The sequence below is a fragment of the Oryza sativa genome, chromosome 4, assembly GCF_034140825.1.
Source record: "Oryza sativa Japonica Group chromosome 4, ASM3414082v1".
NCBI classification, from domain to species: Eukaryota; Viridiplantae; Streptophyta; class Magnoliopsida; order Poales; family Poaceae; genus Oryza; species Oryza sativa.
Window position 1 is genome coordinate 17,545,888 of NC_089038.1, and position 25,833 is coordinate 17,571,720.

The 25,833-nt window shown below is 39.9% G+C and overlaps 2 protein-coding genes and 1 long non-coding RNA gene across 5 annotated transcripts; all 3 read left to right on the forward strand.

The window, feature by feature from the left end:
• LOC107280630 (quinone-oxidoreductase QR1, chloroplastic-like) lies at nucleotides 1–2,002 on the forward strand. The gene is made up of 2 exons (XM_015779320.1): nucleotides 1–230; nucleotides 1,765–2,002. The coding sequence occupies exons 1-2, from the start codon at nucleotides 1–3 to the stop codon at nucleotides 2,000–2,002; spliced, it is 468 nt and encodes a 155-aa protein (XP_015634806.1).
• Nucleotides 2,003–3,822: 1,820 nt separating this feature from the next.
• On the forward strand, nucleotides 3,823–6,086 carry LOC4335575 (chloroplast envelope quinone oxidoreductase homolog). Of its 3 annotated transcripts, none has more exons than XM_015779599.3 (4): nucleotides 3,823–3,988; nucleotides 4,362–4,500; nucleotides 4,743–4,834; nucleotides 5,247–6,086. In XM_015779599.3, exons 1-4 carry the CDS (start codon nucleotides 3,908–3,910, stop codon nucleotides 5,934–5,936), a joined length of 1,002 nt encoding a protein of 333 aa, XP_015635085.3. In that variant the 5' UTR covers nucleotides 3,823–3,907; the 3' UTR covers nucleotides 5,937–6,086. The 3 variants fall into 3 exon arrangements, with proteins under 3 accessions (XP_015635085.3, XP_066166235.1, XP_066166236.1); XM_066310138.1 differs by having other exon boundaries at nucleotides 3,869–3,988; nucleotides 4,362–4,562; XM_066310139.1 differs by having other exon boundaries at nucleotides 3,872–3,988; nucleotides 4,346–4,562.
• A 3,550-nt stretch (nucleotides 6,087–9,636) lies between these two features.
• On the forward strand, nucleotides 9,637–11,555 carry LOC136351186 (uncharacterized). Its single transcript, XR_010741107.1, has 4 exons — nucleotides 9,637–10,236; nucleotides 10,439–10,582; nucleotides 11,026–11,124; nucleotides 11,299–11,555. It is a non-coding gene; the product is annotated as an uncharacterized lncRNA (long non-coding RNA).
• The last annotated feature ends 14,278 nt before the right edge of the window (nucleotides 11,556–25,833 follow it).

A 25,833-nucleotide genomic window follows, 5' to 3' on the forward strand; every position in this document is an offset into this window, starting at 1 on the left:
ATGGAGCTTGTATGCTATCTCGACGCCGATGACGTCCTCAACTACAACACCCCCGAGGACGCCATCCTGATGAGCTCGGCCTCCGGTGAGAAGTACGACTACATCATCAACTTCGCCATTAACATCGGGTGGTCACTGATGAGGCCGACACTGACCAGCCATGGTAGGGTGGTGGAGATAACCCCAAACCCCGGGAACTACATCCAAGGTGGGCCCACTATGACTCAAAGGTATTCAGATATATACTGACGATTTTTGAAAAAAGAGGTATATATACTCTGTCTTTCGCATATGTATAAAAAATAAATAAAATGCCTTAAACAACCAAAAAGCAATCAAACTACTTTTCTTGAGCCTCCTTCATCATCCTCTCTCTCTCTCTCTCTCTCACTCACTGCCGACTCCCTTTCTCAACTGACTCCCCCTCACCTAACCCTATCTCAGCGGTGGCGGGTGGTGGCTGGTGAGCGGCGATCGGCGAGAGATCAAGGCGGTGCTGCCACGAGAGCAGCATGGTGTGTGGAGGCGGCAGTGCAGACGCCCGGTGCAACTGCATTGGTGGGGCGTGACTTGGCGAGACGGTGTGGCGGGGGGGCGGAGCAGTTGCGCGACGGTGAGTCGGCGATGGCGCTGGTGCGGGACAACGGCCAGCAGTGCCGTGGGCATAATGCCTGTGCCTCTGGCCACTAGGAGGGAGGCACCCAAGCAGCCGCAAGCCGTGGACTCAGGGAAGGATTGAGCATTTAAACTGTTGAGTCATTGAGGTTAGCAAATTAAACTAAAGTTCACTGATTTCATAATTTGTTCTACACTTATACTTATCTGGTATCTACTAGACTACTACTTGCTCTTGCTTAGTTGGTATTACCTCCATCCCTAAATATAACAACTTCTAACTATGAATCTAGACAGACATATGTCCCAAGCAGCCGCAAGCCATGGAATCGAGGAGGGATTGAACATTTGAACTGTTGAGTCATTAAGGTTAGCAAACTAAAGTTCACTGACTACACTTATACTTACCTGGTATCTACTAGACTACTACTTGCTTTTGCTTAGTTGGTACTACCTCCGTCCTAAAATATAACAACTTCTAACTATGAATCTAGATAGACATATATCCAGATTCGTAGTTAAAAATGCTTATATTATAGGATGGAGGGAGTAGAACTGTAGTTTGTACTTGTACTTAGTAATTCATTCTTGATACTTCATAGTTCCTAGTTAGTAGCTACTATCTTGCAAACTTGATTAGCTTGTTGGGCAGTTAGCTAGGATTAGGAGCCTTGGATAGTAGGATTTGTTCATAGTAATTCAGAGATCTCATCTTAGTTGTTTGTATCATAATAGTATAAATAGAATCTTGTTTAATTTTCATAACTGAAACATGAAAAAGGAAGAAGGGCCCTGTTGTTGATTTAAAGTCTTTTTTGGAGAGAGCTGCTTCAAAATATCAAGTATTGAAAAGTTGATCTTTAAATAATTGTGAGATTTCTTCTCACTTTATCATTTTCTATCCTCCATGTATTTCATATATGTTGGCACTTTAAAATGTTTACAAATTAGTATTTCTATATGCTAAACAATTTCAAGTGATGATCAATTCTATCAATAAGTTGTGTGAATTTATGCTTTTTGTGTTATATACGCTATATATTATATAATGATTAGTGTGTGACACACTATAAAAGTTAATAATTAGGCTTTTAGGCGTATAATTAAGCTAAAAAAAGTTTTTACCCCTTCCCATTTCGAATACACAAGTTCAAAGTCCTTGGCCCGCGCCCCTGGCTACATCGTGACCGTGCTGACCATGTTTGCCAATAAGAAGATAACATGCATGTCCATGAGAAACGAGGAGATGAGATTTACGATGGAGCTCGCCGGAGAAGGGAAGCTCAAGATGGTGGCCAACTCATGGCATCCATTCGAGGAGGCGGCGGAGCCGTGGGAGAAGAGCACCGGTGGTCATGCAACACGGAAGGTCATTGTGGAGATGTGAAAGTAATATATTAGTTTGTCCTAAAAAAATGATGGGAAAGATTGAGAAAATTATATTTTGGTCTGAATGTATAATTTTTGTCCCAAAATGGAGTAACAAAACGAGATCGTCCCAAAAATATTTTTTTGTCTGTTTTTTTTGTACACCCTCTATCCCAAAATATAAAGGATTTGAGTTAGATGTGACACATCTTAGATTCATACTATGATGTGTTACATTGAACCAAAATCTCATTCATATTTTGGAACGGACGGAGTACTTATTTGCTAGATGTGAAATCGATAGATTGTACTGAACTATGCCTGGGAAGTTTATGGCTGGTTGGTGCGCGGTTTATGCCTGAGATACCTAGCTACTTGCATAAATAGCGGGCACTGGTTTCTATTTGAGAAGATATTGAACAAAGAAAAAAGGCCAAACGATATTTTCGTTGTGAAATTTTTTTAACGAAGTACAAATGCTCCGTCTACAACTGCACAGGCGCCCGTCTCAAACAGTTGTGGGTAGTTGGAATGGGAAGCACTAGGAAATTCGCCTGTTCTGTTCTAACCATGAGTTGTGTTAATGAAACTTAGCCGGAACATTTTTTATCTGACAGCTACAGGATTAACGAGACCATGGTAAAAACTATAGTGTTTTTGGAAGGATATTAAAGAGAAATAGCTTGTGCTGCGCAAATGATACTGGCGCTTGTTGGAATGAGGGGCATTTTTAGGATTCTAATTGCAGCGTCTACAGATTTGACCGTGTGGCTCAATGACATAACATGATACATTGCGCTGAGACTTGGCACTATGAATGGAAGCGGTCTAAAGACGCGAAATCTTTGAGCAGTTGAATCTGAGGCAGTAGTAGTCCGGCTACGTGAAGAAGATTAGTTGACATGATGGACATTACAATAAGTCTGCCAAACGGAAACTCCATGATAGTATCGGGCTTGAATTGTGCATTCTTGATGGATATTGCACTGTTCCCGTTTGTAGGCTGAAATTGAGGTTCTGTGGTTGTAGCTGATCCATACCAAAAAAAAAAAAATGCATTTTCCGGTTTGAAATAAAATGCATATGTTGGCAGCCTACTAGCCGAGTTCCGATGCTTGTTTAATTTATCATACTGGTAATCACTGTGTGGTTTCAAATAGAAAATCTCCCTCCGTCTGTCGTCGTCAGCATGGCAAGTCAGCACGGGCATTGTTACACTATTCAAAGAGGACTAAACTATCAAATGACATGAGAAACAATATCTCTATTTTGTTATTCTATTATACTGACATACTTGCACGCATAAACAATCGGTGGTCTCAAATGTTTATTTTACATATTTGCTTCCTACTCCCTCCGTTTCGAAATGTTTGACACCGTTGACTTTTTAGCACATGTTTGACCGTTCGTCTTATTCAAAAACTTTTGTGAGATATGTAAAATTATATGCCTACATAGAAATATATTTAACAATGAATCAAATGATAGGAAAAAAATTAATAATTACTTAAATTTTTTGAATAAGACGAACGGTCAAACATATGATAAAAAGTCAATGGTGTTAAACATTTCGAAACGGAGGGAGTAGCTAGTAATAGTATACGAGAGGAGGAAAGCCGTCAAAAACCATCAAAAGATCATATATAATTAATTATATATATGTTCTTAGTTTGATTATCCATGCACGACGCTTGTCAATGACATCAGCGCCTGGGTGATGAGCTTCCATATATTCAAATGCTTATTGAATCAAATCCCGGTCAAACCCTTCACGCCCAAGTCACAAGAATTTTATTTTATTTTGACATTAAGTCACAAGAATTAATCTAGTACAAAACGCACACTGCCCAGATGACTGCATTCATCTATCATCATCGATTGACTTGTTCAGACAACAGGAGAAATTCAGGAATTGCTCGGGATTATGGCCGCCGGCGGCGGGATTCCGGCCACCATGCGCGCGGTGCAGTACACCGGCTACGGCGGCGGCGCCGGTGCCCTCAAGGTTTGCTATCTTCTTCTTCCTCCTGATTTAATGCTCTACGAGTGATCGAGTTCGTAGGATATTCTGCACTACTGCTCTGACATAAAATTTGATCATGTTCTTTTTCGTTTTGTCCTGGAAAAATTGCATTTGTCGATTATATTGAACTTTGTTTATTTCTAGTACAATTTTCCGATTCATCTGTAATTCATGAGTCTAGTTGCTTCCAAGAAATAGACGACACTTCCAGGACATGACTTATCTGAACATTTTCATCAAAGTGAGAATATATAGCTAGCAATGATTTTTTGAAGAAAATATTGAACACACCATATGTGTATGTAAAATTTGTTTATTCTATTATTGATTTAAATACAGTTTAGTTTCACTTCAGCACGTGGAAATCCCTGTTCCTTCGGTGAAGAAACATGAAGTTCTTATTAAAGTCGAAGCTGCAAGCGTTAACCCGATTGATTGGAGTATTCAGAAAGGGATGCTACGCCCATTTCTTCCCAAGTTTCCATTTATTCCAGGTGTTTACCCATTAGTAAGGACCATTTGTTTATGAAACTAGACAGAAGTACTAATTCAAAAGGTACTCTTCGTACAACACATATATTTATGTGCAATTGATTGCAAATGAACGGGTCTATTTCAGTAATGCACACTCTTAGTTATGAAGATAATTCAGTTTTTGACCGGTGATGAAGTATATAACACCAATGGAATAATCTAATATTATTTAGTTCATCTCTCAATTTACTCCATGAAACAGTGACTGATGTTGCCGGGGAGATTGTGGAGGCTGGTTCTGCAGTACATGAGCTCAAAGTTGGTGACAAAGTTTTGTCCAAACTGAACTTCTGGGTAATTTCAAACATCCAGTTTGTTCATGATTCATCTCATGTATAGCACCTGAATTTTCTGATGCATTTCTTCTTTAATACTCCCTCCGTTTTTTAATACATGACGTCGTTAACTTTTTAGATATGTTTGACCATCCGTTATATCTAAAAAATTTAATTATCATTTATTTTATTATGACTTAATTTATCATCAAAATTTTTTAATAAGCCAAATAATCTAATGTTTATAAAATCATTTATTTTATTATGACTTAATTTATCATCAAAATTTTTTAATAAGCCAAATAATCTAATTTTTATAAAAAAGTTAACGCCGTCGTACATTAAAAAAATAGAGTTTGTAACAATTTTATTGCTTAACCTTCTCATCAAGAAAATGATCAATTCTCACCAGAATAATAATTGCAATACAGAAAGGAGGAGGCCTCGCTGAGTATGTCGCTGCACCGGAGAGCCTCACCGTCGTCCGCCCCGCCGGAGTTTCCGCCGTCGACGCGGCCGGGCTGCCGGTCGCAGGCCTCACAGCTCTCAAGGCCCTCATGTCCATCGGGACCAAATTCGACGGCACCGGCGGCACCGGCGCCAACGTGCTGATCACCGCTGCCTCCGGCGGCGTCGGCACCTACGCCGTCCAGCTCGCCAAGCTCGGCAACCACCGCGTCACCGCCACCTGCGGCGCCCGCAACATGGACCTCGTCCGCTCCCTCGGCGCCGACGAGGTCCTCGACTACAATACCCCCCAAGGCGCCGCCCTGACGAGCTCGGCCTCCGACGAGAAGTACGACTACATCATCAACACCGCCATGAACGTCAACTGGTCGGCGATGAAGCCGACCCTGAGCAGCCGTGGTAGGGTGGTGGACATAACACCAAACCCCGGGAACTACGTCGCGGCGATGCTGACCATGTTTGCCAGGAAGAAGATAACCATGATGGCCCTCATGTCGCTGGGGAAGGAGGAGATGAGGTTTCTGATGGAGCTCGTCGGAGAAGGGAAGCTCAGGACGGTGGTCGACTCGCGGTGTCCGTTCGAGAAGGCGGCGGAGGCGTGGGAGAAGAGCATGGGCGGCCATGCCACGGGTAAGGTCATCGTGGAGATGTGAAAGTTGAATCTTATTTTATCGTGGAAAAAAATATGACGCGTAAGATTGAGAAAATAAATATGTTGGTATTAATTGTTTCTTTATTTTTGGTGGAACAAAATTTTTATGCTATTAATTCTGTTTGAAAGATGTGGTTTGAATTATAGTTTATTAGGTGTGAAATTGAAAGATTATACTATCTATGTCCAAGAATAATTGCATTTCTAGGATATTACATACAGATTAGCACCACATATAAATGACCACACTGCACGCACACATTACATACTTGCAAACTTGACTAATAACAAGGGTGAGGGAATTAGTATATCAATCTAATTAATTTATTAGGTCCCATCTCAATAGAAATAACATTTTTTTACAAAATTTTAATAGTGAAATGCAAATATTCGGGGATGGAGGTAGTACTAAACTATGCATAAGAAGTTTTATGGGTTCTTGCTGCGCAGTTTATGGCTAGTGTATATTGGCATAAATAGTAGGCACCGGTTTTTGTGTAAGAAATATTCAAGGCAAAAAGGCCACATGATATTTTTCCTGTGAAGTTCTTTGGAATTACAAATGCTGCATCCGTATCTGTACTGCCGGTCTCAAACAGTTGTGCATCGTTAGAATGGGAAGCACTAGGAATTTCCTCTTTTCCCTAATGTCACTGCATTGTGGGAGTGTATCTTCAGCCAGAACGTTTTGTTTTCCACAGCTATAGGATTGATGGAGTCGTGGTAAAAACTGCAGTCCTTTCAGAACTATGCGGACCAGGGGAGGCCCATTTATATATATATACACATAAACTAATATATATATTTATAGTCTCATAAAAACACAACATTTAATATTCGATGTGATAAATTTATCTATATATAACATTTTAAAACTTCAAATAGAACTATTCTGATAAGCAATGGAGAGATTAGGATAACAATCCACATCTCTAATATGCTTGAACATCTCAAACGCTTTTTCTGTTTCCTTTTTTCGCTACCCGATGCATATTTTCTCAACGACATGATTAATGTTGTGTTGAAAAAATAATCATGAATTATTAAGTAGTGCGAGTGCTAATAAATTTTGATCTATGAAGAGGAAAAAAACTAAAAAAGATGGAGAAAATTACCTCGAGCAGCACTGCAGCAGGCTATAGCCTACAGGCGTGGCGCCGAGACGTCGATCAGCCGATGAGGGCAGAGGGTGCGTCGCCGTTGCGCGGTTGGCCTGATGGCCTCGTCTCCTTGCGAGTTGCGACACGAGAAGCCGAGAGGCGAGAGCTCACCCCAGCAGGCAGCAGCCAGCAGCGACCGAGCGACGTAGCATCTGTAGCGATGAGCGATCGGCCAGCGGCGTGATCGAGGCGATGGAGGAGGCGTGATCGAGGCGAGTAGGCGACGGGAACGGGAGTCAAATCGCTTCGCTTTTCCTTCGCTCCTCTTCGTTTCGTCTTCCGTCTTCAATAGGAAAGGATCCTAGGCCTGGGAAGTAGCGATGCATATGGGGTAACGTGGGCCATGGCCCATTAGCCATGGGGGCCCCTGGATTTGGGGGGCCTCGGGCCTGCGCACGGGCTGACCACCCCCCCCCCGGGCCGGCCCTATTGTCACTACAAGAAACTTGTTAATCCATGACGGATTCTCGGTGACGGATTTACAGATCGTCACTGACAAACGTAATCGTGACGATTTTTGTTTTTCGTCACGGATCAGCCCAGTGGATATTCACGGCCCGCTAACTTGTGACAGTTTTATCAAGACTGTCACAATGTATGATTTTAAATTCGTCATACTCTAGTTAGCCCAAAGCAATAAAAAATAAAACATATTTAGCGCAAAGAAAAATAAAAAATGTGATTGCAAGAAGAATCAAACCCAAAATACGATTTGTTAAATTTGAACAAAATAATTTTGTTAATTTGTTACATGTATATGATGCATAATATGGCAAACTAAAAAAATATGGTGCGCATGGGTAAAATCTGCAGCATGTGGGATTTGGACCCACAACTTAGCTGGAAGGTAGGAACGTGTCTTACCATTTGAACCACTTGTTCTAGATGTCCCAATGTGCACTTAAATATTTTTATTTGTCCCAATGTCACTCGAGAGTTGGCGTTTCAAAAATGAAAAGAGAACTCGAATTGGTAAATTACCCATGACCTCTTGTTGAAGATAACCCATCCTACCACTGCGCTAGTTGTCTGGTGTGTTACGGTAGGATTCTATAATTTATTATAGTTGAAGCAAACGTCATAGATTTATATATTGCATTACTAGAAAAAATATATTAAAGGTTTAAACAATTTAATCAAGTGAATTAACGAGGAAACTAAAATTTTTCTTTAAAAATCATTGCCGCAATTTTTTTTAATATTCTACGTGGTCTAAATTTTTTTCTGAAATTTTCCATAAATTTTCGGAGCGCAATAACTAATTTTAATACCATAAAGTTTATTTAACCTATTAAAATAAATGAAAAACGAATTAAAATTCCTCTCTCTGTACTTGGGCCTTTTTCGGCCCAAGTATTACTCTCTCCCTCCCTCAGCCCGCAGCCTCTCTCTCCTCCACTCTCTTCGGGCCGCCGGCCCCTTCTGCTCCTCCCTCGCTGAGAAGTCTATTTTACATCCCTCCTCTCAATTCAATAATTATTCGGGTAGTAAATGATTTCAAATGAAAACATTGTCAACAACAAAATTGTATAACTTGTCAAGATGTACAACTTTTGGTTTGGACATTTTGCTATATGACTTTGTTTCAATAATTTGAATTTGAATTTCAAATTAAATTTCAAATTATGACAACTTCAAACAACATTTTCAAATAGTAAATGATTTCAACTGAAAAAGTCATTAACAACAAAGTTGTATAACTCATTAATATCTATAACTTTTATTTTGGTCATTTCTTCATCCGACAAAGTGATAGTAACATTGTTCACAAAATGTATACATCTCTCTTATAATTTATGAAACCATATTTGGAGATATGTAAAATTTATTAACAATGTTAAAATCACTATGCCGGATGAATAAATGACCAAAATAAAAATTGTAGATCTAGATGGATTATACAACTTTGTTGTTGATGAGTTTTTCAGTTGAAGTCATTCACTAATAAAAAATTCTATTTGAAGTTCTCAAACTTTGAATTTCAAAATTCAAATTGTACAAATAGAGTCAGATGGAGAAATGACCAAAATAAAAATTTTGCATCTTGATGAGTTCTACATCTTTGGTTGTGGTGACTTTTCTATTTGAAATCATTTATTTACCCCAATTTTTGTTCGAAGTTGTCAAATTTTGAAAATTCAAAATTGGAATTGTTCAAATGAACTTATTTGTAAAAAGGACCAATACAATAGTTGTAGATTTCGATAAGTTCTACAATTTTGTTATTTATGATTTTTGCATTTGAAACACAAAAATCAGCCTAAAATTAAATTTGAAGTTCTCATGAATTAAAATTAAAAAGTACGAGTAGCACAAGATCTTTTTTTTTTTTTTGCCAAAAATAAACATACTGGCAAGCGCCAAAATTTTCCGCCCAGGTTTGCATCGCGGTCAGGCCACTGCGCGCGGTCAAGCCAAAATTGACGTGAAATGTCCATCTTGTCCAAATAGTATCAGAAGCTAGTACATGCACCAAGGCTATTCTTGTAAAATCGCATCCGTTGTTGCTTCATACCCATGTTCCCCAACCCTAGCCGATCCAAAATCAAACGAAGCAATCCCCAACCCTAGCCGCCGCCAAGTCCCCATCTGAATCTGCATCCTCTTCCTCCTCAACCTCCGGCGGAGATGGTTTGGCGGCGAGTACGCGCTGTTCGACGCGGAGGTAGGCCTCCTTCTCCCGCTGCCGGCGGTATCGCTGGTGGAGGCGGCGCCGTCGAGGCTGCGAGCGCGGAAGGAGGAGGTGGGGAAGAGTAGTTCATAGATCGGATCCGGCACCGACAGGCAGAGGCAGAGGAGGAGGCGAGGGTAGCCAGGCGTGGCGTACGTGGACCACTCCTTCTCCATCTCCGACGAGGACGACCTTGTCGGCAGCGCCGTGGGAGGGCCCAGGGCGCGCCCGTCATGGAGATCGCCTTCGCGGCCGCTCTCCTCGCGTGCGGGGTGCTCGGCGCCATCGGGGGCATCCTCATGGCCGCCAACCGCTTCGGCAGCGACCGCGAGAGATCTCCTCTGGCAGCAGCAGCAGTGAGGAGGGCTCGACGGCGTGCGGCGGTGAGGAGGAGGTGAGCGGCGGTGGTCTGGTGCAGCGGCGCTAGGCGGCGAGGAGGAGGCGAGCGATGGCGCCAGATCCATCCCACGGTACCCCCATCCTCCTCCCCCTTCTTTCTCTTATTTCTAATAGATTGAATTAGTGCAAATAGAAGCACGTCCTGCCTGCCTCCCATCTGTCCTGGCCGTCGTCATCCACTTCCTCGTCATAGTTGCAGCGGTCTTCCCGTCTTTACAGTTCTCCGCATCCCAGACGTGTATCTACTACTGAATTTGTTTTTTTTTCTTTCAGATTGAAATCAGTTCTACGAATGCACTGAAGTTTTCAATTTCACAACATGGTCGATGCACTTCATTATATCTGAAATGAGTTAGGAACTTGCTATCAACCCCTTGTTTATGGCTGTAAATTTGCAAAAGATAATAATTTTGGCTGGTAAGTACAAGTATTTGGTGATGTATATCCTTGCTCATTTTCTTAATCTGCAAATGAACCAAGTAGATTTGTTTGATGTATATACTTAATAACTTTCTTAAGCTGCAAAAGGAGCCAAACTAGCAGTGTCGTTTTATGGCTGTAAATGCCATTTTTGGTTTTGCTTCCATGATGAGCAGGTCTAGTCAGTAGAATTTGTCTGTGTATATCTCTAACCACTTTAGTTGTTTGTGAATCTATCTATAGTTTGGTGGATGTGAATTATCTGAACTCAGAACAACTCTGAACTAGTTGTGCACTGCCTTGATTTTTAGTTTCTTGTACAGAGGTTTTTGTCAGTACGTGTGATATGTAGAGCTATTCCTGAACTAAGATGTTTAAAGATTAATTGTACATAACACAGATCTTTGATAGTTCTGTTTTGTTGCGTTTCTTTGCTTCAGAAACTGTGGATTTCTTGCTCTGTCCTGCAAAAGGACCACATTTATTTCCTCCTTCAATCTATAGCATCAGTTGCTTGCTTGCTTGGCCAATGAAATGAGGTGGGTTGGTGATGGGGACATTGAGTTTTGTTAGTGCAATGTATTATGGGGACATCAGATTGGTGTTGCAAAGTAGCCCTATCATTCAAAAACTAATATCGTATCTGTAGATTGTTTCTTGTTGTTTCTCTAGCGCATAAAAAAATAATCTAACACATGGTATTGTACTATCAGGTTGCTGGGCTCAAACATATGCGAACTTTGATGGAGTGGCCAAAATGCTTTGGTGGCTGTTGGGTACTGTCATGTGCTTTTGAACAGGTTTTAATTATGTTGTATGAGATATGCTAAAAAATTATGTTGTATGAGATGTGAAGGTTGTAATGTGTTTTTATAATATTTATGTGCTGATCTATAACTATTTTGTTACTGATGATGAGAGAATGTCAACTGATGATCAGTAATTAATTTTGCTAAAATTATGGACGAAATATTTGTATTTGCTAAATTTAGCAGCAGCTGAATTTTTGTTGGGCTAAAATCTAGCTGTAGCCCAATTTGAGCTGGGCTGAATGATGACTAAAAGGCCGAAAAAACACTAAAAAAAATCAGCCCAAAACAAAAAAAAAACCATTAGGTCATAAATGGGCCGAAAGCTCTTGGAAAAGAATTGGGCCACAAAACACGTGGGCTAAATCCTACATGGCATCGATGACACATCAGCGTCCACCTTGGCGAACACATGGCACATACGTGGTGATTCAATTTCGTGACGGAAAAATATCCTACGTGGCAGCTAATCTGTGACAGAGAAATATCCTACGTGGCAGCTATCCGTGACGGTTATTTTTCATCACAGGAAATGGGCTTGGCTGGACTAACTAGACCACGGGCTTCATCGTGACGGTTTAAAACCGTCACCGATTCTGTTAATCTGTGATGGTTTTCGACAAACCGTCACACAGGTCAATCCATGACGCTCAATCCGTGATGATTTCTGAAACCATCACAGATGTTGTTTGGTGACGGTTTTTCAGTGATCCGTGACGGAAATTTTTCATCATGGATTAACAGGATTCTTGTAGTGTGTGGACAGAGAAAGCTTTAGTGAAACTTAGATGGAAGCCAGCCTGTCTGTTCATATCGTTATCTTGTTAGGGTTGGTTCAGAGCATCAGATTTTTCTCTTTGTAGCTGCTAATGGGTAAAGCTTAAACAGCCATAGATTCGTATGATCTGTTCGAGAAGATTGCTGTTGTAAGTAAGCTGTGAAGATGACAACTGCACAATCCATTTGTTTGCTGGCCATGCGGCACATCGGCCCATAAAACATGCATGATGCCCGTGCCAAACATAACTGTAGAACTTGTTGCATTTGTATTGAAGTTATTAGTTATTTGTTTGATTGTTGGGTCTATGTCTATGTCTAAGAATCTAGGTTGGCTTCGTCTCTTTAATTAAGTTGGATCAGAAGATTTTGGCTGTTTCGTGCAAAAAAAAAATTTGTTGAGATGCACTATCTCTTCCAACATTTTGCAAAATATGTATGTTCCTTATTATCAGAAGGAAATATTCTAGAAGTGACTATCTTTAAATATGCGTGCATTGTACTGAAATGTAAACTCTTGAAAAAGCGCCGCTCGGTGGATGGTACTACCTCCGTTTTTTAATAGATGACGCCGTTGACTTTTTCTCAAATATTTGACCACTCATCTTATTCAAAAATTTTATGCAAATATATAAGATATAAATCACACTTAAAGTACTATAAATGATAAAACAACTCATAACAAAATAATTATAATTACGTAAATTTTTTGAATAAGACGAATAGTCAAACATGTGAGAAAAAGTCAACGGCATTATCTATTAAAAAATGGAGGTAGTACTATTTATAACCGAGTTACGCAAATATTGCATAAATAAATAACGTGAATTGAACAGGAGGAGCACAACATATCAGCATGTTTGCACGTAAAATATTTGTAGTGAGAAAGACATGGTTGAGGATAGGGAAGACAACTTACTCCCTCCATCACACAAAAAACAAACTTAGATCTAGATATGATATATTCTAGTACAATGAATATAGATAGACCCCTTTTTCATATTCATAGTACTGGAATGTGTCTCAACATATAAAATCTTTTATTTTTGGGACGGATGTAGTAGTACACTACTACAAGTTCATGCCTCCGCTAGTTTGGGTATGTTGTCTTATTACATTGTGGCTATGAGAAGTTCTTCTCATGTTTCATATTAATTACTACACCTGTTTTTGATATTGAGACGGTAAGAGAATCTCCTTTGTCATGACACATTGTGGTGCTACTGTGCTAATTGCTATACCAACGACAAAAATGAATATATAGAGCAACTCGTATATATGTACACTAGTAGGTCCTCCATAGAAAACAGTTGGCTGCAGGTAGTTGAGAAGTGTTCAATAACAATGAGAGATGTTAGGTATGTCTGCTTGGTACTATATATGCATATGTAGAATGCAAACAATTATGCATGGACAGTGCGTGCAGCAGCACATGTTTTCCTTGTAAGAGTAGCTAGGAATGAAGATTGGAGGGGATATATATCAATGAGAAATTGCATGCTTGTTCTGTGCAGATGACATATGCTAGCGATTTCTTGGAATGTGGGGCGTTAGGAATTCTAATTGCAGCGTCTACAGCTTTAGCTGGGTTACTCAAGAACAGAACTTCATAGATTGCGCTGAGACTTGGCACCAAGAATGCAAGGGGTCTAAAGACGTGAAAGCTTTGAGACGTCGAACCTGAGAGATAATTAGTCAGACTCTGTGAAGCCGATCAGTTGATACGAAGGAGATTACGGCAAGACTATTCAGCAGAACACAAAGAGATTATTGGGCTGCATTTTTGCAGAGTATTGGGCTTCATTTTTGCATTCTTGTTGGGTAGTATTGTACAGCGCTTATTTGTAGGCCGATAGTGAGGTTCTGTAATTGTATGGCTGATCGATTAAAAATGGCATGTTTAGGTTTGAATAAACATATTGACTGCCCAATTCGGTTGCTTCTTTGATTCATCCTGTTGGTACTCAACCTGTGGTTTCAAATATAAAATCTCCCACCATATGTCATCAGCTTGGCAAGTTGGCAGCGGCATTGTCACGCTGTTCATGTTTCTTTCTGATTGCTTTGATGTATACAGAGAGGACTAAATGTTGAATGACATTAGGAAAAACTATATTTCTGTTTTTTATCCACTTGTATAAATGGACATACGATTAGCGGCCAGAAATATTCATTTTACAAAAGAGTTTCCTAGAAGTTCCACGAAGCTCTGGCTTCTTGCTCTCGTTGTTACACGCTGGAACACGAGAGCAAGCAGTCAAACAAAAAACCTTGAAAGATCGTACTACTAAAATAGAGCAATTCTACGGTACTTGAGAAGGTACCATAAGATACCAAAAATTTAGCGTAAAATTTGGTACTTCATGGTATCTTATAGTACCTAGGTACAAAGAGGTACTAAATTTACAATAGAAAAAATGGTACCTCGTGGTACCTCCTCAAGGACCATAAAGTTGCTCACTAAAATATACCTGGGAAGTTGATGGGTGGTTGCCTAGTTCGTGTGCGGTTTATGGCTGATATGGCTGGTTACTAAGCTTTTTTGTATAAATGCCATGCCCTTGTTTCTATTTGAGAAATATTGATCAATGAAAGACCACACATGATTTTTTTCTTGTGAAATTATTGGAATTACAATTTTGCTTTTTCACTACTGCTAGTCTCAAACAGTTGTGGATCCTTGGAATGGAAAGCACTAGGAATTTCTGCTGTTCCATGGAATCTATATAATGTGGGAATGTAACATCAGCTAGAACGTATTTTTTCCCACACCTATAGGATTGATGGAGTCGTGGTAAAAGTTACAGGCCTTTTGCGACTACGCAGACAGAAATCTTGAGAGAAATTTAAATTATTTTGGATAGAAGGTGCCTGCCGGTTAGCTCATGTCATCTATTATATATTAAAATTTTACTAAACATGTCACAAATGCTCTTAAGCTACCATACAACGCTTTACAAATGCTCCTATGTTACCACATGATGCTCTAATAAATTCGAAAAAAATAGAAAATATGATAATTTTAACTATTAGATGATCCAATAAATAGATGATCCTTTAAATAGATGATCCAGTAATTTTAACAATTAGATTAAAAAAACACCCATATGCCGCCACCCCCACCATACCATATGTACGCATGCACGTATACTCCCTCCACCCTCTGACTCTCCTCTCCTCTCCTCTCTTATTTTCTAAGAAAACTTCTCCTATTTTCTAGCTAACAATAAAAAAATAATAATCAGATAGTTAAATGATCACAACTCCTGAGTTACATGTCGTTTTCTCAATTTGTTTGAATTGTTGTGTTATATATAACTAAATACATAATTCAAGATACATATTGCCCATATTTACAATATATAAAATAGACAATACCATAATTCTAACTACAAATATTTGGGCAAAATTTGCATTTCAGAAGTGATGAATGAATCATCACGAATTCAAGTATATGGGTCCACAATCCAGGTTCAACCACCACCAAGCACTACTACAGAAATGATTTTCCTGGACAGGGACCATTTTAGATTGCATGTGGGCGGTAACTCGATCCGCATGGGAAAATTGGCTCATTTTCCTGTGCGGTTTATATAAGAGGACCACACGGAAAAATTAATTTTCGCAGACGGACGTATTAAGTGAACCGCACGCAAAAATGAGACTGTTTTCGCAGGTGGACGTCTTAACTGAACCGCACGCAAAAATGCATTCTCTCCCATACACTTCAAAATTTTGACCTACTCTCTCTACCTTTTTCCTTTTATTATTCACTCCATTACTCCTCCTCTCATCTCTCACCTACTCTCTCATTTTATTAATCTCTCTCATCAGTCCATCACTCTTTCTCTCATCTCCTCTCCTCCCATCCTCTCTGAGTGCGTGGCGTGGGCGGGGGGGGGGGGGGGGGGGGGCGCTGGATCGCCGCCCCTCCCCTTGCAGATCTGGCAGAGGGGAGGGGGTCTCCGGCCAGCGACCAAGGGACGACGGTCGGAGGGGAGGGTGGCTTCGTCGGCGGTGGGGAGGCATGGAGGCAGCGGATATGGCGGCACGTGGCCCCTCCTCTCCTCTTCCCCTCCCTCCCCTTGGATATCCGGTGGAGACGAGCTAGGGGTGTCTTCGGCCGGCGACCACGGGGACGACGGCCGGAGAAGAGGGTGGCGTCGGTGGCGATGGGGAGGCATGGGGGCGACGGATCCGGCGTGGGTGACGAGAGCGGGCAGCGGATCCAGCGTCTGGAGCGGGCGACAATGACAGCGGTGGCGGCAGCGGTCTCCCAAATTTGCTTTGAATTTTACTTTGTTAATGTGCACCTGAAAAACTCTACTGAACTATGGCTGGTTGGTGGTCGGTTATGGCTGAGTTACCTAGCTATTTGCATAAATAGCAGGCACCGACTTCTGTTTGAGAAATACCCAAGAAGGAAAAACGCCACATGATATTTTTCTTGTGAAATTTGTTGGAATTACAAATGCTCTGTTCGTACCTGTGCAGCTGGTCTCAAACAGTTGCGGACCGTTGGAATGGGAAGCACAAGGAATTTCCTTTGTTCGTTTAGAATGCTGTTATAACAATTCCTAGAGATGGCAGCTGTGTCATCCATGTGCCATAAAACTTACATGCCATCTTTGTTGAATTATTTTCTGAACATTCGACTACACTGAAATTATTGATACTGTTAATGTTTATTAGTGCTATTCTTGTTGTTTGCTTGATTGTTTGTGCAAGAATCCAGTACGTTTGTGTTCTTTTGTTTAAGGCCGAGTTTAGTACCAAAATGTTTCTTAAAACTTCCAAGTTTTCCATCACACCAAAACTTTCCTACACACACAAACTTCCAACTTTTCCATCACATCGTTCCAATTTCAACAAAATTTCCAATTTTAGTGTGAACTAAACACACCCTAAGTTGGATCAAAGCTCTTTTGTCTCCTTGGTATAAAAAATGGTTGTGACTATGTCTCTAATATTTTAGTAAATGTTTTCTTTATTATCAGAAGGACAGATAATGGAATGATTTCTTGGTCCTGACATCAAAGGGCTATCTTCAAATATGTGCGTGCTGTTTGATATGAATTGAACATATGGTACTCTCCTACAGTAGTAAACCCATGGAGAAACACTCCTGGGTTGATGGTACTGTTTATAAGAGAGTTCATATATAAATAAAGCACATCTCTGCACGCCAAATTGAACAGAAGCTGCACAGCAGATCAGTCTGTTTGAATGTAAAATTTTAGTACTGATGACAATAGGACAGGAAAGGGAACTTGCTTAGGTTGCTGAGGAGACTGTTGTTCATCGGAATGAGAGACAGTGGGAATATCAATTGTACGCTGAACCTGGTCCCGACTTAGCCTTTAATTACAGTTGAAGTTTAGCTCAAACAGATATGATCGGCTAGGTGTCAAATATGGTGACATCACTAGGAGAGTTTTCTTTCATTCTCCGTTCTAGCTAATGTCTTCACATTAAAGAGAAATGAGAAACATTATTGGTCTTACCAAGCTTGAATGTCACGGGTTTCTCTTTATTAATGCATGTATAGAAACATTATGCAATGTGCTCATTGCAATCTTGACACTACCCATTCACAAGTGACATGAGCCCTATTTGTAGCAATAAACTATCATGGAGATAGATTTAGCCGTGTGGATTTCGCTAGCCATGCAATGGCATCTTTTTATTAAAAAAATCTCACAACCATGTGTTTTCTTGTAGAACTTTAGTATTGACAATGGTGAGCATTTTGTAGAGCAGATGCAAGATGACCGTGGCTCATCCGAATGGGAAACCGTATGAACTTCTGAACTGTTGCCATAATTCGTTCAACACATTTGATGCTACTTGCATGCCTCTAAAAGAAAAAAAAAACAAGGTTCTCTACGTTTCAACTGATCATACACATGCGATCTCTTGTTTCAACTGACGAAAAGGTGTCATCACGTTAATCAAAGTACTAGCAAACGTAGGACTTGGACATGAGTCCATTACACCATCCATTTTTATGGGGTTGTTATCTTGGCACCATCAACTTCTTATGTAACGATTGATAAAATAGTCTTGAAACCGATTCTTAGTCTGTTAGAAGAATTGCTTGGGTGGTTTCATAGACTTCATCAGGGATTGTACTTAGGTGTTCCCTATCCCTAGTTTGCACATTATTTTCAAAAGGATGAAGAATTTTCGTCAATCACTAGCTAAATACATGCTCTTTGAAACGAAATATAAAAATATTGCATAATCTAATTATATTTCTTTTCGTCGATGAAAATATTCGTACAATGTACTATGTACAAATTTATTTATTTTTATATGAGACCATCACTGAAGACCTAATAAATTCATATAAAATCGCCCTCATTGACACAACCATCATGGACAAGTGGCCGGTGTTGAAAGCAGCTAGGTACTCTGCTACATGTTCATGCCTCAGCTTGTTTGGGCCTGTGCTCTGATTACACTGTGGCTGTGAGAAGTTGTGCTCATGTTGCACTTGTTTTTGATATTGAGAAATCTAACATAATCTCAGGTGCCATGATGTAGTGTGGTGCTACTGTGCTAATTGTTATACCAACGGCAAAATGACTATATAGAGCACAACTTGTGTGTGAGTTCAAATCTCCATAGGAGCGAATTTCAAATTGGGTTATTTGAGGGGCTAAATTTTAAAGGACTGTATATATCTGGTTGTATGTAGAGGCCGGATAAAAAAATACTATTCTCTAAAAAAATGTACACCATGGTAGGCCCTCCGTAGCAAAACAGCTGTCTGGTGGTTGAGATGTGTTCAAGAACAATGAGAGAGTTATTAAGTGTCTGCTTGCTTGGTACTATGTACGAGTCAAAAAAGAAACCCCATTGTGCATGGACAGTGTGTGCAGCAGCTAGCTAGTGCTCTTGGAGTCAGTCACATGTTTTTCTTGTAGAAGTTGCTAGGAATAAAGATTGAAGGGAGATACCAGTGAGCAATTGCTTGTGTTGCGCAGATGATGATGTTGGCATCTTGTTGGAATGAGGGGCATTAGGAATTCTAATTGCAGCACCTGAAGCTTTAGTTTGGTTACTCAAAGATAGACCTTGATACATTGCGCTTAGACTTGGCGCCATGAATGCAAGGGTTCTAAAGACGTGAAACCTTTGAGCCGCTGGACCTAAGACCCAAGTTCTCCGACCATACGAGCAAGATTATTTGCAGGCTGAAAATAAGATGCCTTATTTTTTACAGCTCGTCTATGAAGAAATGCACATTCCGATTTGAATAAACATATTGACAGCCAAGTTCAGTTGCTTGTTTTGATTCATCATGGTTGTATTCAGCCTGTGGTTTCAAATACAAAATCTCCCTCCGTCACTCGTCAGCTTGGCAAGTTGGCAGGGGCACTGTCACACTATTCATCTTTATTTTTCTATTTGCTTTTATTGATTCCAAGAGGACTAAAAGGCTGAATCACATGAGTAACAACAACATTTCTGCTTTTATATTTGCTCGTACAGACATACTTGAAGCATATACAATCAGTGGTCAGAAATATTCATGATACGGATTTTCATGGTATTCTAAAATATTCTGACTGCAACCACCAGACAAAATCCCAGTTCATCGTCAGAAACTATTCACAATATTTGCCAGTCTGACCGATCCAAAAAGCACATCGCCAATAATCTTCAAATAACAAAAGCAGTTATCTCAAATACCAATTATTTATCATAAATAATAATCAAAACACACTTTGATTTCACAACGAGGTTCTCTTATTTCAAATGACAGAAATATGTCTTCACGTTTATCAATGTACTAGCAAACCTAGGCCTTGGATAGGAGTCCATTCACCCTCTATTTTTATGGGGTTGTTGGGTTGGCACCATCAACTCTGGAACGATGGAAACAGTGGTCTTGAAATGGGTTCTTAGTCTCTTAGAAGAAAACATTATGCTCTTAGCCCCTTTTAACTTGAAATCTATTCATACATACACCGTCTGAAAATGATGCATAGTCAAAACATCATAACTAGTTAAAAAAAATAAGTCCAATCGTTCTGTGATTGCAGTTTTAGGTCTGGTTGGGTGGTTTCATAGACTTCTTCTGGGATTGTACTTAGATGTTCCCTAATTTTCACATTTTTATTCAAAGGATGAAGAATTTCATCAATCACTAGCTAAATACATTCTCATAGAAACGAAATATAAAAATTTTGCACAATCTAATTATGCTTATTTCTTTTCGTCAAAAAATATTCCAAAAATCAATTATGTAGAAATTTATTTATTTTTACATGAGACCATCACTGAAGAATTAAGAAATTCATATAAAGTCGCCCTCATTGACACATCCACCATGGACAAGTGGCCGGTGTTGAAACCAGCTAAGTACTCAGCTACATGTTCATGCCTCAGCTTGTTGTAAAACCAAAGGTGTTTTGGATTATTATTCTGTGATGAACAATTGGCATATAAGATTATTGGTTTTGATATTTGGAATTTATTTACGAAGTGGTTTTAGAGATGATTGGAATTTGCAGGTGAATAGGAACTACTGCTGTTGATTTGGTCCAGTCAGACCGGGCATGTGCTGCCGGTCAGACCGGCGTGTATCGCGCAGTCAAACCGGCCCAGCCCGAGGTCTGACCGGCCGATTCTGTGTCAGTTTCGGTTTCGGGTTGTTTGTTTGGATATCTATGATTGTTTTATATTTATAGCTTCTAGATGGATACTATGTGTATGTAATACTGTTGTTTGCTACTAATGAGTCAAGTTGGAGATAGCTTGGTCTCGGAATATAGTTTATTTGTTTGATTCATGTGTAGGTGACTTCATGCCTCGGGAGAGTACTGCCGGTGATGGATCGGGAGTCAGCTTGGAGATAAGACGATGTCCGTGACGGTCAGATATCATGCGGGATACTAAGGGTAGAGTTCAGTGCACGTGGTTGGTGAAGATTCCATATGGTATACGATGGAGGTATTATGTGCGTATGGGATGCGGATTCGAATTTGGAAGGAGTCCAAATTTGGTATGATCGGAGTTTGTAAAGTTTGTTTCTTGTACGGGAAGGTTTCCTAGGTGGATTAGGACTTCTAGTATGAGTTTGGTTCGTGGCTTTAGGCTGCCTACCTCATATATAAATAGAGAGGGAGCGTGAGGCTTCGCGGTATCGCTTTTAAGAGAAATTGAGTTGATAGTTTAGTTATGGTTTCTAGTTTAGTCGAGATTTTTATAGGGAGTGATGTTGTTATACTTTGTAAACATAGAGAGAAGTAATAAAGTTATCATCTACTTTGAGAGTTCTTCGATTTGTGTTTCGTCGGGTTCGGCGGTCTAACCGGCAACTCACCGATGGTCAGACCGGCGGCTAGGCGGCGGTCAGACCAGTGGCAGACCTGCGGTCAGACCTACGAGGATGACAGGAGGCAGAGGCGATCTTTAGGTGGTTGGACCGAGCGATCAATTCCGGTCAGAACGACGGCTTCCAGACGGTCAGACCGACGCGACACTTTCGGTCAGACCGCGATCCATCGAATTTGAGGGTAACTTTTATTTCCGCTGAAAGTTTGGGTTTTTAGCTATACCAACCATTTACCTCTCTCTTGATGGCTTAGTTCTTGTGTTTCGATCCTACACAGCTTGTTTGGGCCGGTTCTCTGATTACACTGTGGCTGTGAGAAGTTGTTCTCATGTTTCACATTAGTTAGTTACACTTGTTTTTTATATTGAGATATGTAACACAATCTTCACGCAGTATGTATGGTGCTACTATGCTAATTGTTATACCATGGTAGGCCCTCCGTAGCAAAAACAGCTGTCTGGTGGTTGAGATGTGTTCAAGAACAATGAGAGTTATTAAGTGTCTGCTTGCTTGGTACTATGTATAAGTAAAAAAACAAACCCCAGTGTGCGTCGGCCATCGCGTGTGTGCAGCGGCTAGCTAGTGCTTTTGGAGTCAGTCAAATCTTTTTTCTTGTAACAGTAGCTAGGAATAAAGATTGAAGGGGGATACCAGTGAGCAATTGGGTGTGCTGCGCAGATGATGATGCTGGCAGCTTGTTGGAATGAGGGGCATTAGAAATTCTAATGGCAGGATTTGAATCGTTTTTGGCGCTATGAATGCAAGCGGTTTAAAGACGCGAAAGCTTTGAGCCGCTGGACCTAAGACCCAAGTTGTTCGACTATACGAAGAGGATTAATTAGTTGCAGGCTGATAGTAAGATTTTTTTTTTTGGCTTGTCCATGAAGAAATGCATGTTCCGATTTGAATAATAAACATAGTGACAGCCAAGTTCCGTTGCTGATTTGATTCATCATGTTGGTAATTAGCATGTGCTTTCAAATATAAAATCTCCCTCTTTCAACTTGCGCAAGTTGGCAGGGGGGCACTGTTACACTATTCATGTTTATTTTTTCTCATTGCTTATCGATTCAAAGAGGACTAAAATTTTAGAATAGTGCTATCAAAATTAACGTTGCCACCGAAAAAGAAACCTACATACTCCATCTGTTTCATATTATAAGACTTTCTAGCATTGCCCACATTCATATGTATGTTAATTAATCTAGACATATATATGTGGCTAGATTTATTAACATCAATATGAATATGGACAATGCTAGAAAGTCTTATAATATGAAACGGAGGAATTACCATTCTTAACCATCACACAGGATTGTTCCCGAAACAGTCAATAATTAAACATTGATTAATTATATCTTCGCCATACATATATACAATACCCATCAGAAAAAAACCGAGGCCCTAACCATGAACAACCGCTGCCACCTACTTGAAGTCGGTGTTGAAGTTACAGTAGATTCCTGATCAGACACATGTCATAATATTTTTCCTAGTTCTCCTAGATTCCCATGTTTTTATGAACTTGCAACCAGTTTGCCAAGTCGCCACGTGAGCTCATGATCCACCCGGGGTTCAGGGGCAAGCACAGCGGGCTGGCGGGGCAAGCCGGCTGCACCCAGACTCCCACATCTTGCTCTGAGATGTAGCAAACTCGCTCGGATGACTCATCTCTAATGGCTCAATAAGTTTCCCTTTTAAAATATAACTACCGGGAATGACCCATTACCGATATAAGTTCATCTTTATCGGGTCGTAGTTCTAACACGTCACAGATAAACTATAAAGGGTCACAACAATACCCCGTCAAAGCTAACAAATCACTTGTGACGGATGTAATGAGATGACCCGTCAAAGATGATAGCACTAAGCCGTGACGGGTCTTAATTACCACCCTTCACGGATAACGTTATCCGTGAAGGGTGGTAGTTACGAACCGTCACGGATGAGAAAAAAAATCAAAAATTTGAAATACCCGAATATGTGTTATATGTGATGTGATCTAATTCTAAAATATTTCTGAATTTCTCAAACAACCCTGCATAGAGATATACCCTACACTAAAGTTGTAGAAATCGATGAGATCTGCAACTTTGTAGTTACGTTCTCATATGAAAAATCTGGAGTTTCAAATTTGTGTTTTATATTTGGAGAGGAAAAGTTAAAAGAATAATATCTGATGACCGATTGTCCTGTGATCTATATGTGAGATAGTAAGATTGATTTGCATGTGTTCAAAGGTTTTAGGTTTGAATCGCACGTATCATATGCATACACATATCACTTGAAAGTTCATGAATTTCTAGCTAGTGATGTGTGAGCATGGTTGGAAACTTGGAATATCATAATAATATTTTGAATATTTTTAAGGTTTTTTGATGCATTTAAAATTCAAAAAAAGTAAATTCTCATCCATGAATGTTTGTAATTACAAACCGTCACGGATGACTCTTATCCGTGATGGATCATAACTACCACCCGTCACAGATGAGAGTCATTAGCGATGGTCTTTTATTTGGGCCTGACAAAGATGACCGCAATCGGTGGTGGCTCCCGGCCTAACACATATGAGTTTTCATATCATTGACCAATAATCCATGACCAAACCGTTCGCCGACACAAATGAAGGTTCCCCTAACACAGATGACCAGATCTGCACTAGTGGGCCATGCCACAGGGAATGTCATGTTGAAGATGTGTGGCTGCTGGCTTTCCTGATTGTTTCTGTGTTTGAACTAATCCGGCGTTGGTCAATATTAAAAAGTACAACACTTGTTGTCACCGTAGTAAGATAACCTGATCAGGTGCTATTACGCAGTACAGTGCTACCGTATCACCAACATTAAAATGAATGTTAAAAAAAACATTAAAATGAATATATAAATTAACTGGTATATGTATGCCATGGTAGGTCATCAACAGCAAAACACACGCTGGTGGTCGAGATGTGTTCAATAAAAATGATAAACTTACTAGATAGCTTATAATATCTGCTTGGCTTGGTACCCTTCAGAAAAGTAAGCATTGTGTATGAACAGTGTGTGCAGCGGTGCAGTTGAAATCAGTCACATGTTGTCTTGTAAGACTAGCTTGGAGTGAAATATCTGAGGAGCTCCCAATGACAAATTGCTTCTGATGTGCAGATGACACTGGGAACTTGTTCGAATGGGGGCATTAGGAATTTCAGAACATGATAGCTTGAATTGAGATTTGCCACTGTGAATATGCAACTGTGCAAGGGGCGCGCGAAAGCTTGAGTTGCAAGCTCTGAGCCATTCATAATGAAGACGCTGGTCCATGTGTTGTGAGAAGAATGTGCTGACACAACTCACACAACGAAGATAACCGTGATATGCTATTGCCGGGAACTTAGGCCCTTTTCGAATCTCCAACAAAAGTTGGATAAACTTTTGCTATTACTGGGAACACGGTGTCTTTCGTACGAAAAATTTCTATATGAAAATTGTTCTAAAATATCAGATTAATCCATTTTTTAAGTTTGTAATAATATAAACTCAATTAATCACACGTTATTACTACCTCGATTTGCATAATATACTTAATCTTTATCTTCATGAGATTCAATCACCACATTAGTTGTACATATTTAGGTTCATCGTGGACGCTTCTCATGCATTTAAGAAAATTCAAGCTTGAGTTGTCATAGCGTTGTGCCTTGCAACTTTGTACAATATGTGTCATCGTGGAGATGTCAAAGTCATATTGAGAAAAATATATGTTGGTAATCTATCTATTATATACTAAAAGTCCATTAAACTTCCTATAAACGCTCTCAAGTTGTCAAGTGGTATCCTATAAACACTCTCGAGTCGCCAAGTGGCATTCTAATAAATAAGAGAAATCCGACCATTGATTTACATTTAAATTGATGGACCCATTATTTTATATCATTAGATCTATTTGGTAATAAAAACCACATCCGGAACCTCCCCTTTTTACAAACAAAGAACGTACCTATGTAATGTACGTACGTACTTCCCTCTCCCGTTCCTTCCTCTATACGGTTTTTTTTTCTTCATGAGAAATTAATTAAAACCAAAATCATTTTTACAGAAAAAAACGCACAAATAGACCTTCACCTACTAGGTCTATTAACTCTCCCTCAGTAACTTTAAATATTCTAGAAACACTTTTAAACCGCTACGTGGTGCTATTGAATTAGACAAAATACTATAAAATCTTAAAAAAAACGAAGTGTCCGACTATCAATTTCTACTTAATTGACGGATACATTATTTTGGATTGTTAGTATTATTAAATAGAAAAACACAAACCTCTATCCTCTCCCCACCCCT

Excerpts from the sequence above, each read along its gene's own strand:
- LOC4335575 (XM_015779599.3), top strand. The coding sequence starts at position 3,908 with ATGGCCGCCGGCGGCGGGATTCCGGCCACCATGCGCGCGGTGCAGTAC. Across the intron at positions 4,501-4,742 it reads CAAGTTTCCATTTATTCCAG|TGACTGATGTTGCCGGGGAG; the intron begins GTGTTTACCCAT and ends TCCATGAAACAG. Across the intron at positions 4,835-5,246 it reads TGTCCAAACTGAACTTCTGG|AAAGGAGGAGGCCTCGCTGA; the intron begins GTAATTTCAAAC and ends ATTGCAATACAG.
- LOC107280630 (XM_015779320.1), top strand. The coding sequence starts at position 1 with ATGGAGCTTGTATGCTATCTCGACGCCGATGACGTCCTCAACTACAAC. Across the intron at positions 231-1,764 it reads GGGCCCACTATGACTCAAAG|TTCAAAGTCCTTGGCCCGCG; the intron begins GTATTCAGATAT and ends CGAATACACAAG.